The sequence below is a fragment of the Polyodon spathula genome, chromosome 25, assembly GCF_017654505.1.
Source record: "Polyodon spathula isolate WHYD16114869_AA chromosome 25, ASM1765450v1, whole genome shotgun sequence".
Taxonomy (NCBI): Eukaryota; Metazoa; Chordata; class Actinopteri; order Acipenseriformes; family Polyodontidae; genus Polyodon; species Polyodon spathula.
In genome coordinates, this window is record NC_054558.1 from 21,137,891 (window position 1) to 21,150,524 (window position 12,634).

Sequence of the window (12,634 nt, forward strand, 5' to 3'; positions counted from 1 at the left end):
GTACTGTGCTATTTGATTACATCTACTTCAGAAGGTAAACATACTGTACCTTACTCATCCCACAAAGATGTATGTCTGTGATTGCTGCCCAACAGCACACCAGCAGGAATGTAAACGAAATAAAAAAACCTACCCTGCTGTTCAATATCCCCTTCAGTCACTGCGTGTGTAATTACACCACATTAAGATCCATATCTCTGTATTTATTCTATCATGCATAATGTTCTTTTTTATAAGTTTTGGCAGGGCAGCTTGTCAAACTCCATAGAGTTCATACAGGTAGCTAGAACTGGCCCCCGCTTGAGCGTGTGGACAGGGTGGGAATGGGGAAAGGTTAGAACAGAAGGTGCGCTGCATTTTTAGAAATACACTTTCTTCAGTCTGAAACAAAGGGCGATGATTACGATATGTCTAATTAAAAACAACAGTCCTTCTGACATTTAGTATAATTAACTAAGTGCGAGTTATAGGAGAGGAGATTATTAAACTCAACTTTCAGAAGCCCGCCTAGGATTTGAATAATAATCCTCCCGCGTCCCAAACCAGTTGCACTCAGTAATGAACAACGGCACACTGAGACTCCATCTAATTGAGAGGAGAGATGAACACAAGCTGAGTGCCTCTACTACCGCCAGACAATGCAGACTCACTCCTGGTTCATCCATACAGAACTCCCAATCTTCACCTTACAAAGAGTCACAGAAGGATTGTGATTCCATGCTGCATCATCCACTCAACGCAGCACAGCAAAAGGCATTCAAGAGTCCAAAATAAGATTGATTTACTTTGTTACTATCTTCCAGTGCCGGGGTGATGGGTTTTTTTTTCACGTTCGAATATTCTTTCAAAATTGAAATGCACAGAAAATATAATTTGTACCATATTACAGAAAAAAAAAATTCTCTCTCAGGAGTAAAATAAAACATCATCAAAATACCTCTAAACAGATGAAGGAAACACTGTGCTGTACCGTGGGCTGTGTGCTGCTCACTACAAACATCACTGATGCATTGCTTTGCTTTGCACCTTTTTGATACAGTCATTTATACATACTGTTATATGAAGAAATACAAACATGGTCATTTTTGTCTCAGACAGTGTATGTTGGAATATATGAACATGCCTCCCGGTACAGTATATCATCTCAGGCACTACTCTTGCATGCTTTGTGCACGGCCTCAGAAATATCAGTTTCGGTGGTGTGCCAAATAAAACTGGTAGTGAAACGCAGTCTGCTCTCGTCGTTATGCGGGTGCAGAAGGCCAGCTAATTTGTTGGTTTATCTTACAGCTACTCAGAGAAGAAAGCAGGCGTTCCTGCAGCCCGCAGAAGCAAAGAGAGGGAGCGCTCAATCCCAGAGATTCATGTAGCATCACATGAAGTATGTCGGCTTGTTCTCTTTTTTTAAAACTGCTTGATCAAGGAAAGGAACATGAGTTCTTTTTCTATAAAGATACAAAGTTGTGGAGATTATCACAGCATTACAATCACAGCTATATTGCAATATTACAGCAGGTCAATCTGCAGGTATGATGGGTTCCTGAATTTCAATATCAATTATATTATTATTATTATTATTATTATTATTATTATTATTATTATTATTATTATTATTATTATTATTTTCCTTTTAGATGTTATATGTTTTACATTGCTTCCACCAAAAAAGTCCCTTTATTTTAAATATAGCATGATTTCTTAGTTTTTAGTTTTCTGCTCTAAAATGTGCGCATTCAATTTCAGCAATTATTTTCCAGTTATGAGGTAAATGCTTAATAATATACAATATAATATAATACAAACAGAATTAAAAAAAAATGTTTATTTAAAAAAAAAAGGGTGACAGCCCAACAAACACACACAAGACAAACACCCATGGAAAGCACAACATGAATCTCTGAAGCCACCTCTTGGCTTCTTTTGCGCTCGGGGGAGAATCCAGCACAAGCACATCAATCTACATAGTAGCACAATGCACGCTTTGCAAGGAGCTGGAACCCATTACTTGTGTTAGCACTGACACTTTAGGGTTACGCCTGGACCAGTATTTTATTTTTATTTTTGACAGTGTCTTTGTCATTCACAGTCTACTCACATCTTGGGCCACTCGAGGCCCCTATTTTGCGAGAGCGACACTTTTATCGTTTCCGGTGGCGCAATGTTAATGTGAGGCCAGACTAGCAGCTTGTATGCGGTGGCACGCTGCCTTTGAAAATGATTAGAAATGCAAATGCAGTTTGTCTACGATAGAGGCTCTGGCCATCCGTCTATTCATACTTCTCTGGAAGCTAGTCAGAAGTGTGATTTGACAGGATGCGGTCCTGAATTATAAAGACACCAATGTCCTAGTTTAGTTTTGAGCAAGGCTGCAGTTGGTTGAAAGCAGTATTTGGTGAAAGTGGCTTTTATATTTTCCATGTGACCGATTACGCAAAATTATAGCCAATACTACCCTAATAACACAGTGTGTTAGTCAAAATTTTATTACAGGAACTAAATATCATTGCAGAGCCAGTGTTTTATGGGGTAATATCTTTCCCCTTCCTTTTTCCACCCACGTTCAAAACCTGAATCACATTTCCCTTTGGAAGCCTTGTAAGGAAGCACTGCGAGACAGAGCCTGAGTGCAGATCTCATAATGTGATGTCAAACCTGTGTGAAATCTGTTTCTCAATATGCATGCACAGTATATCACACTAACCCAATGACTGAGTGTTTATTGTTAGACTTCATTTAGAGCCGATGACTATGCATTGGAATTTCCACACATCTGTTAATACAAAGCTGGGGCCATATGAATACTTTAGTACTGCCATATACACTACAGAAATGTTATGTTGTAGACTTCTGTCCAGACATACCATTTATATATATTAAGGTATGTGACGCCAGCCATGAATAAATCTAAATGATTAGGTCTCTACAGGGCTGTTAAATGACATGTCTGATGCATCTCAATGGCTCTGTCAGTGTTACACTTTTAATTTAATTCCACCAAGCCAGAATTTTCCACCACACTCCAGAAGCACTTGTAAAACCTGGACTTACTTGCAGAGAAAGTGGCATCGCTGTGAACAGGCGGAGTCGAGGGCAGGAAAGAGGGATACCCGACGAAGAAGGATCGCAGGGAGCGCTCGGAGAGGAGAGGGGAGCGCTGGGAGAGGAGAGGGGAGCGCTGAGAGGGGATGTTCTCACAGCTCCCCACACTGTTGTGGATCTTGAGATTCAGGGGTTTGGTCTTCTTCTTAGTTCTGAAAAAAAATAAGCAGTAGCATTGAAAGAAGGGGAAAAAACAGACAACAATGCATATTCTTATACTGGTGGAGAAAGTCATTTTGTCATTTTTGCTACTGCTTCTGTTTTGAGATACGGTGGTACGAAAGGTGCTATATAAATAAAATATATTGACTTGAAATTGCAGTGTGTGCAAACAAGTCCTTAGCGTTTTATAACGTAGGGGGCAGTGTGGTCCAGTGGTTAAAGAAAAGGGCTTGTAACCAGGAGTTCCCTGGTTCTCTGTGTGACCCTGAGCAAGTCACTTAACCTCCTTGTGCTTTTGGGTGAGATGTTGATGTAAGTGACTCTGCAGCTAGTTCACACACCCCAGTCTCTGTAAGTCTCCTTGGATAAAGGCTTCTGTTAAATAAACAATAACACTGCAATTGCTCATCAAGTGTAGACAAGCTGCTGGAATGCAACAGAGGACCATTACAGTGCTCTATCATTATCTCTCTTCTCATTTGTTTGCAAATTACCTGAAATGTAATTCGTTTCCTTAGTTTTGTACCAGAAAATAATCAGAGGGTTGCACATAATCAGTCCAGTTCATGGCTCTTTAAGTAAAATAAATACATATCATTTGCTCTGCATAGCATGTGAAAATCGAATTGTGTTACTCTGTCTCTCCATGTCTACCAATCTGTAAATACTCCAAGTGACAGATGGGCAGATTGAGAGAAATGGATTGCTAGATCAATAGATCTATTTCCAGTCTTATATAAGAAGAATGGAAAGCACCCTCTTCTGGAGTAAATGTGCCCTGGCAGTTGTTCAGAATGTTTGTTAGAGTTGTTTAAGAGCCCTTACAAGCACCTTCGTTGGTTTGTGATACTCCCTCCTCACTTCATTTGAAACTGACCGCATTACCGTCAGGCAGAGAGCCCTCGGGTACGGGCATTACAATACAATACAATACTGAACCTCCAATATTTTGGGGTCCCAGATATCAGTCTTATATTCTGTATGTTTTTCTGGTCTCACTGTAAACCAAAATAATGCTTTTCACCAGCAAATTTTATTTTCTCTTAACAAACCCGGTCTCAGGACTGAAGAGGACAACTTTAGCAGTTTGCTTTTCCAGGCAGCAAATACCATTCATAAGCTATTACCAGATCACCTATTATTATTTATATCAGACACCTGCAACCTATCATGTCCAACCCAGTAAAGAATAATAACCATGGGCCAATCAGGTGACACGGTTTCATTGGCTTACACTTGATGAGACGGAGATTCAAATGCAATTGCATCCAAACTCAATCATTTTGTTTTTGTTTCTCAATGAATTTCAATGAAGCAGGCTGATCCTACAGTCATGATCCATTTCATACACTGCTTTCATATGCATGTCAGCATGTGTTCCTATGAGCCTTTTCCCATTGCATTAAGAAAATGATATGTTATGCTACAGGATGTGTGTGTTTGCTTGATTTAAATGGTAATTAGTTCATTACATGATAACTGCACACATAGTTTGTGGATCGCTGTGTGGAGTTTGGTTAGCGTGGTCATTTTGCAATTTTCCCCCGCTTTTCCCATGGGTATACTCTGCATTTACCATAGTTTAGCATGGCATTCCATGTTTAGTAATATGCTTTACCATATCTCCCTGGGCTTACAGTGCTTTCACTACACTGTATTACACTGCTGTGCTTTTAGTATGGTAAACTTTTACAAGGGAATATACTGTGCATGTGTAATTACAAAAGATGGTGGCAATCTTTATAGCAAAACACTTATTACATGTGTCCTGGTATAGTTACAATGCACATATATGTGCTAATTAATACTACATATAATGAAATACTACCATTTAAATATTAACCTCTGCAAAACCAAGCTGGCATCTCATTTACAGTACAGTGGAAATCAACAAGAACAACAAGGTCAAAGCAGCACAAATTATTAAAACTAAAACTGACACGTCTAATCACATCTGTGCATTATTAAAAGTCAAGCCAGGTTCCATCAGTTTATATTACTTTGAATTCTGCGTTCATCAAAACAGCCACCTTCAGCTCTGAGCAAAAGACTTCTTGAAACACACACAGCATCAATGCAAGGAATGTTTTGTTACACTCAAGTGAGTCATCCTGCAAGTCTGGAAAATGCCATAGATGGCCTGAGTTCCTTTGCCGTGTTCCTTGCATATCACTGACAATTCTATTCCAAATAAGTTCAACGGGCAACAGTTCTTTAAGCTGAGGTGTCACAATACCCTGTGTTTCATTTCTTTTCTTCGTGTGCAATAAACCAACACTGTAAGAAGACTCTACGGCATCTTCCTAGGGCTAGGAAACCACAAGCGCATTCTAGTTTGTGTTTTCATATATATTTGTATTTACTGCACATGTCTGCTGTTGAAATAAATTCCTTTCCTATTCTTAGCTCAGTCCAGGGTGAGTAACATTGAGGTCAAATCAACTGTTTCTCCAGCAATGTTTTCCAAAACAGCAGTGCAATCAGAAGTCACGGCGATACTGTAAATTGAGCTCCCAGTAAGAAAGACATGTGGTTGGTTGTACAGTTTTAGCATTCCCCACAAAGTGCATTTTTATTGAAACATTTTTCTCTTTTGGTTTTAAAAAATAACAGCGACTGGCGGTGAATTTTTTGCACATCCCGAGGGATCTCTTGAGTGTCATAACTGTCAGAGTCAGTGGCAATTTACAATGCTTTCAGCTGTGCTTCTGAATGTATTTAAAGCTAAATATCTCTGATGGATGACAGGAGACACTCTTAGAGAGGGGGTGACACACAGCACTCCTCCTCTGCAGAATGTGGGTTCAGTGGGTTGATAGGTTCAGGCTGCTGCTTCGTGCCATGATGGTTTCCCACTCTGGACTAGCCAGATTCTTGCACCTTTCCAGGGAGTATTGAGACTGGACACTTAAGGCTCAATGCAATTTACATTTCAGCTGGGGAGAGTAAAATGCCTCTGGAAATGATAAGTTCAGGCAATAAATACTGAGAATGCAGAGCAATATTTATTCTGATTGGATTGCCATACATTGATGACCTGTTAATTCAATTCAGCTAAATGGGGATATTATTGGCTAGCAGCTCCCTCGGGTCCAATGTCTGTGTCCCTGGACTCCAAACTGATCTATTTACCAATCAAATACAATAGGCTTATCTTTGATAAATCCAGGGCTTCACAAACCAAAGGCAGCTAGGCTACTCAATGCAGAGCGTGACTAGTCTACTGATCAAATAGCTGCTATTAAACAGAAGTGTGCTGTTGTACATGGCATATGTTATCTGCACACAAGAGAAGATGTACTGCCATTATGACAAGTCCGAGATGAGATCAAACCAAGCTCTGCCTGGAAACATTTCAATTCATTTCAAAGACACCCTAACACTGCTACTTGCAGCCACTTCTATACTCAGGGATCCAATCTGTGCTGCTGTTCTTGTCAAGCCTCAGCCACCCTTCAAAAGTATAGGTAATAAAAAAAGAATTGCAAACAACCACATCCCCTCAATGCAAGCGGTAACACATTAGAAACCATGTCCCCTCAAAGCAAGCAGTACCACATTAGAAACCACGTCCCCTCAATGCAAGCGGTAACACATTAGAAACCACGTCCCCTCAATGCAAGTGGTAACACATTAGAAACCATGTCCCCTCAATGCAAGCAGTACCACATTAGAAACCACGTCCCCTCAATGCAAGCAGTACCACATTAGAAACCACGTCCCCTCAATGCAAGTGGTAACACATTAGAAACCATGTCCCCTCAATGCAAGCAGTACCACATTAGAAACCACGTCCCCTCAATGCAAGTGGTAACACATTAGAAACCACGTCCCCTCAATGCAAGCAGTACAACATTAGAAACCACGTCCCCTCAATGCAAGCGGACACAGCTGTAGCAGTATCTGGAGCAGCCTGACACATCACGACCTGTAGGTAGAAGTGCTGCTCACAGCATCCACCTGAAAAGAATCCTGTGCTGACAGTACAGGTAAAGGGACCCACTTTCTGTTACATTATTTACTGCTGTGAAAAATAAAGCCTAAGATACTGTAAGCAGCAAGATGAAACACCAAAATGGTTTTGTGATGAAGACCAGGAGATCCGATCCATTAAAAGAGCTACTGTGCATGCTCTTGAAGAGAGAAATAGTCCCCACGAGACTCACAGGCACTGTTTGAGTGCTTGCTTTTCAAAACAAAAGGGGCCCTGACTTCAATGCTGTAGCTGTCAATGCTGTTTAGATATGCTGCCATTTAATCCAAAGACTAAGAACTGTAAGTGCAAGTGCCCCACGCCTGTTTAGTTCAACGTTAACCCAATCAGATGCCAGTTAAAAATGGTCCAAGAAAATACAATTAATGGGTTAAGATCGACAATTACAATTTTTTTTGGCTCTTGGTACGAACCATAAGAACCATAAAGTGCTTGAAACCAAATCAAAGTGCTTGACTTAGAAGTGGAATCTCTCTCTCTCTCTCTCTCTCTCTCTCTCTCTCTCTCTCTCTCTCTCTCTCTCTCTCTCTCTCTTTCTCTCTGGTATCTGTAAGAGGCAGTTGCTCTCTTGGCTTGCAGATTATTAATGCTCAGTATCCGTGATGGTCTCTCCATGGCTTGCGGCTGCTCAGTTTTCAGAGAGGAGGTGTTTTGAAATTCTGTCACAACTGAATGAGCTGTGCTGCCGTCAACATGTTTAATTCCCGTTCAGCTCCCGGTCATCTCTCTTTCAGATCCAGCTAAGCGACTCAACACCAGGGCCAATGACTCATACCTTTGTGGCTGCCTTTGTGCAGATGTAACCTTGCAAGAATCGATGAAAGTCAAAACGTTGCTTTGTTTTTAACTTTGTTCTCTTTCAATAATAAAGAATAAAGAACGGACATGTGATCTGCGCTCTAGTGTTACAGCGCTGCGCCTCTGTGTTCATCAACTGTGACCAATGATGGGATATTTGGGAGACTGGTCCCAGGGGTGGCATCCCTGAATTGCTTTGCCATTGAAGTTACGGTGAAGGAAAATAAAAAAGGAAGATGATAAGGGAACATCAAGGCTTTCATGGGACTTCAGCTGCTGGCTTTAAGAAAGGAAAAAACACAAACAAAATTAAACATCCCAAACTGCCCGTCCTAAAGCAGATGACATCACTGCGGCCACTTGAACCTCCCCAGACGCTCACTTAACCACGCAGCTGCCATTTCCACAAGCGTCCGGGCTGAAGAAATCAATTATGCACAAGCAACAAAAGGATTCCAGACCCCGACACAGTGGGCACCTAAACACTCATATAAATTCATAATCATGCCTTAAATTTTGCAGCCGTGTAGAGCCACGCGGTATTTCATTAGAGGGAATAGACTCTGTTAGGTATTACCTCCTCAGCAGCACATGCTAATACCCCTTTACCACGCAGCATTATCAGAGACTGAATGCCAATGCAGCAATTAACAGTGATGAGATTTCTGAGGAACAACACACAGTGCCAAGTGTCACTAACAGCTATGAAGTGTCACCTTGTTATAGACTGTATGTACTCACAGCATTCAGATTAATGGCTTTTCTTTCCAAAAATTTAACTAAGTTATTTCATTTCTTTTTTATGGTCTACCTGACAGCCCGCGTCTCACAATTGCCCAGAAATGGGAAACAAGTTAAAGAATCTGAATACTGTGTGCCAGTCTGTGATGAGCGTGTCTGACAGAAGGAGACACTGAGATACGATGTCTGTACATGTCCCTGGTGGGATGAATACACCTATATAAGTTTTCTTCAGTTTGAAAAAAAAAAAAAAACTGTTCCAAACTAAACTTAAAGCATAGAGAAGTGTAGGAATATGAAACCCACATATTATTACACAGGAAGGAAATGAAATATGCGATTCTTAATTCCTCAGGTCACTTCAGTATTTTAAACAGTCAGGGAGGCGACTGTTTTCATTTTCTTAACTTTCCACGTCCTATTTATCGACCTTATCTGAGATTCAGCCTTACAGGCAAAGCAATACCAGCCTAAAAAGCACAGGAAAGAGTTTTTGTGCTTCTTTACCGCAGGCACTGGCTTGATCCCTGTATAGACACCTAATGTCATAGAGCTTTGCAGGGGTCGACAAAACAGCTACAGCGTGCAATCTCTAAGCAGGTGGGTCTGGATGCAAAGTTGCCATGGAAGTGTACTGTATGTAAAACTATTAAGAACTACAAGCTGCTTACTCCAAACCGAAAAGGACTCATGCACACCAAACCAGAAACAAACCACTCACACCTTTGCCCTGGTTCGCTGAACAACCGCTCCACGTGGGTGAGGTGGCAGTGCCATTTTATAAGCGCAGTAACACAGTCCAGGGTGATCCAATAGGGTGCAGAATCTGCAGGACGAGTTGTTACCACACCCCCTGGCGTGCGGATATTGAACACCCTGCCATTGTGTGTTTTTATAGCTGCTCAAACAGCATCTTTCCTGCATTTCAGGTGTCAGCAGTTTTCTAATTGACCTCCTATAGAACCCTGGTGCCAGGAACATGTAACTGGTTGACTAACTCTCTGCATTGGTGTTCACAGCGGTGTGTGCCATCTGCTTCCGTTTACTTTTTGGGTGAAGATGTCATTCACGCTACCCGTTTACAGTTCCCTCCGAGCTACATCCAATAAACAGGACTGTGATTCCATTGAATCCATCATAACAAATCAACACGGGAGGATTAGATTACAGTTCATACCTTGTTAACTGCAATGACTTGTCGCAGAATGAAAGTGTATGATAAAGGAGATGCTTGGGAGCCAGCTTTTGATTGAGTCGGCTGTGTACGAATGAGACAAGGTGTAACTGAAGCCTCAGTGGAAGCAGCTAGTCTATATCACAGTAGTGATGTCAACAGTGCAGGTAATCAATCTGCACAGTTCTCAGCCATCTATAACTATATTATATAGAATACGTTCCCTGTGGTGTACTATGGTAATAAAGCTTTAATAGTAAAAGTTGTTGTAAAACCCAGGCAAAAACGGTACAGTAGTTTTACTAAATTGTCTTAATAAGCACTTTAATAAAAGGGGAAGCGCTCTGTTTAAAGGGCTGTTGAGGGAGCAGCAGAAATGAGATGAGCAGCGAGCCCTTCACTCTTATTTGGTGCAAAGTGTAAGTGGCGGTGGGTTCGTCCCGCTCCTGAGTCTGTGTGCTGCAAATTCATTCTGTTCTCTCTAGGGGTGATAACAGACAAAAACAGGCAAACCCAAGCTGAAGTCGCAGGTGAAGGGACATGTTATTTACTCTCTATTCTGTATGCAATTCACAACATTATGACTGGGTTAGCGTCGCGATTGAGATAAAACACTTTTGTTTTTTAAATACAGAGGTAAACATCATTGAAAGATAAGTTATTTTGTGTCTTATATAGATTCTTCAAACTTCTGCAGATCGTGCTCCCTGTGCATGTACTTCCTGTGTATAACACTGTCTTTCTTTAGGTGTACTTGCCAGTGTTTTTCATGTGTTGTAAACTCTAAACTAAATCTACAATTCAGGTTAACAAAAGTAGTAGCCTGCCATTGAAATGTTTGATTTGAACTACTCTCCCTTTGCTCTGTGCTGGTTCAGAAATTAATTTTGCAACTTCACTCTGCTCTTCAGCCTGGAGAGCCTGTACAAAAAGAGGCTTAATAAACTTACAAAGGAGTGCTCGTACTACTAGGAACCCCTGAACAGTATACTGGAAGTGACTAGAGCAGCAGTCTGTCACACTGACATCTTGTAGGTTTGCTCTGAGTAAATAACAGAGTTTATCATGGAAGGACCCCATTACTAACACACTGCCATGCAGGTTAGACATGCTAACCCATTCATCAGGCTGAATGTTTATTTGAAAAAGCTTCAGGGCAGTGCAGTGATGTTCCCTTAGCTACAGGTCTTGGAAAACACAGTTTAACCAACTGAGAACAACAGGAAAGGTAAAATTAACAATGCCTCTTCAAAAGGAATGTGGTAAAAAAATCAATGTGATGCCAGCATGCCTTTACACTTGCACTGGACACGATGTCCATTGTAAGCAGCAGCATCCAAACATTCAACAGCGAGTAAATGAACCGTAGACATCTGGCGCCCTGAGAATGTCGGTCATTTCCTACTAATCATGCTTGTGTTGAAGAAATGCGAGAAACTCTGCCTGATGCCTAAAGCTATAACAAACTTTGTCAACTTGTTCCTCTTCGCTTCTCAAAACAGTCGTCATGCCTTTGGGAACATGCTAATTGTTGAGTTGAAGCTGCCTACACGGAGCCTTGCGGAGCTCAGATCTGAATGGCACACTGCCTCTGAGCGCACAGATCAAGAGGATTCAATTTGAATTGAGAGAAAGAAAGAAAAACGCCTTTCTACATATAAGCAGCACGCTATTAAAGGAATAATAAATTACAGCTCCCTTCATTAGAGAAAGCGTTGGTGTAATAGAGTCAATCACGGAATCCAGCCATCCGGATCGGACTCCAGCCTCCTAACACTGTTATTTAACATATTGCACAATAAAAATTAATTAAAGTCCTTCGGGAATGGATGAAAAAAGAGGTAATGAGGTAAAATGTTATTTGATTACAGACAGCCAAGGAGTTCATTGTCAGGCCGACTCGCTGCTTGATGAAGCCGAGCACGTTGACATGGAGAAAAACTGCCTTTCAACTTCAAAAGCACTGCAGCAGCTCACAGTTACCGCACATTGTTCACTGAGCATACTGTGCATGTTATGCTTCATTCAGTAAAAATACATGTCCTTACTGTTGCATTATTATCATTAGCATAACTAACTACCACAGAAAGAACTCCAGCAAAAGGTAACATTTCCATTACCAATTTGAACCAAGATTTGGAGCCTCCGGTACCTCAAGGATGACCAAATAATAATTATACCTCTCCCCCAGTGCATGGACTTTACACTGACTTGTGCAGGAGGGGAATTAGCTTGCACAAGCACAGCAGCACCATCTAAGGGTTGTACGATACCAAGACCATATATATTTTTCTAATTAGCCTGCTTGCTGTTCTTTGGATTCAGTATGCTCGGGGACAATGGCATGTGTATTCCAATTAGAGCAAGAAAAAACTGGGCTGATACTTTCAGAACTTAATATTTCACAGTGATGCAGAAAAACAAAACACAAATGCATATGCTCTCAAGAGCAGCTGTCAATAGCTTCATTCTGGACCTACATATCAGAGTGCAACGTCGGAGGCAATGAACACATGCGCTAGTCCGGGTATCACTTTTCTAATATATATCGACAGATCAAATGACAGCTACAGAGACTGCCTGCGGCAGATTAATTCAGTGCTGGATCCGCCAAAGAGGCTGACAAAGGACTAGAGACGGACAAAGCCACACAGAAGCTCGCATGG

At 41.2% G+C, this 12,634-nt stretch overlaps 1 protein-coding gene across 1 annotated transcript in view; it reads right to left on the minus strand.

Annotated features, from left to right (window-relative positions):
* The window catches only part of LOC121299459 (kinase suppressor of Ras 2-like), a 68,284-nt gene that overhangs the window by 36,105 nt on the left and 19,545 nt on the right, over window positions 1-12,634 (minus strand). The window contains exon 7 of the mRNA XM_041227168.1: window positions 3,049-3,251. Coding sequence (XP_041083102.1) covers window positions 3,049-3,251 — 203 coding nt within the window. The remainder of the gene's footprint in view (window positions 1-3,048; window positions 3,252-12,634) is intronic.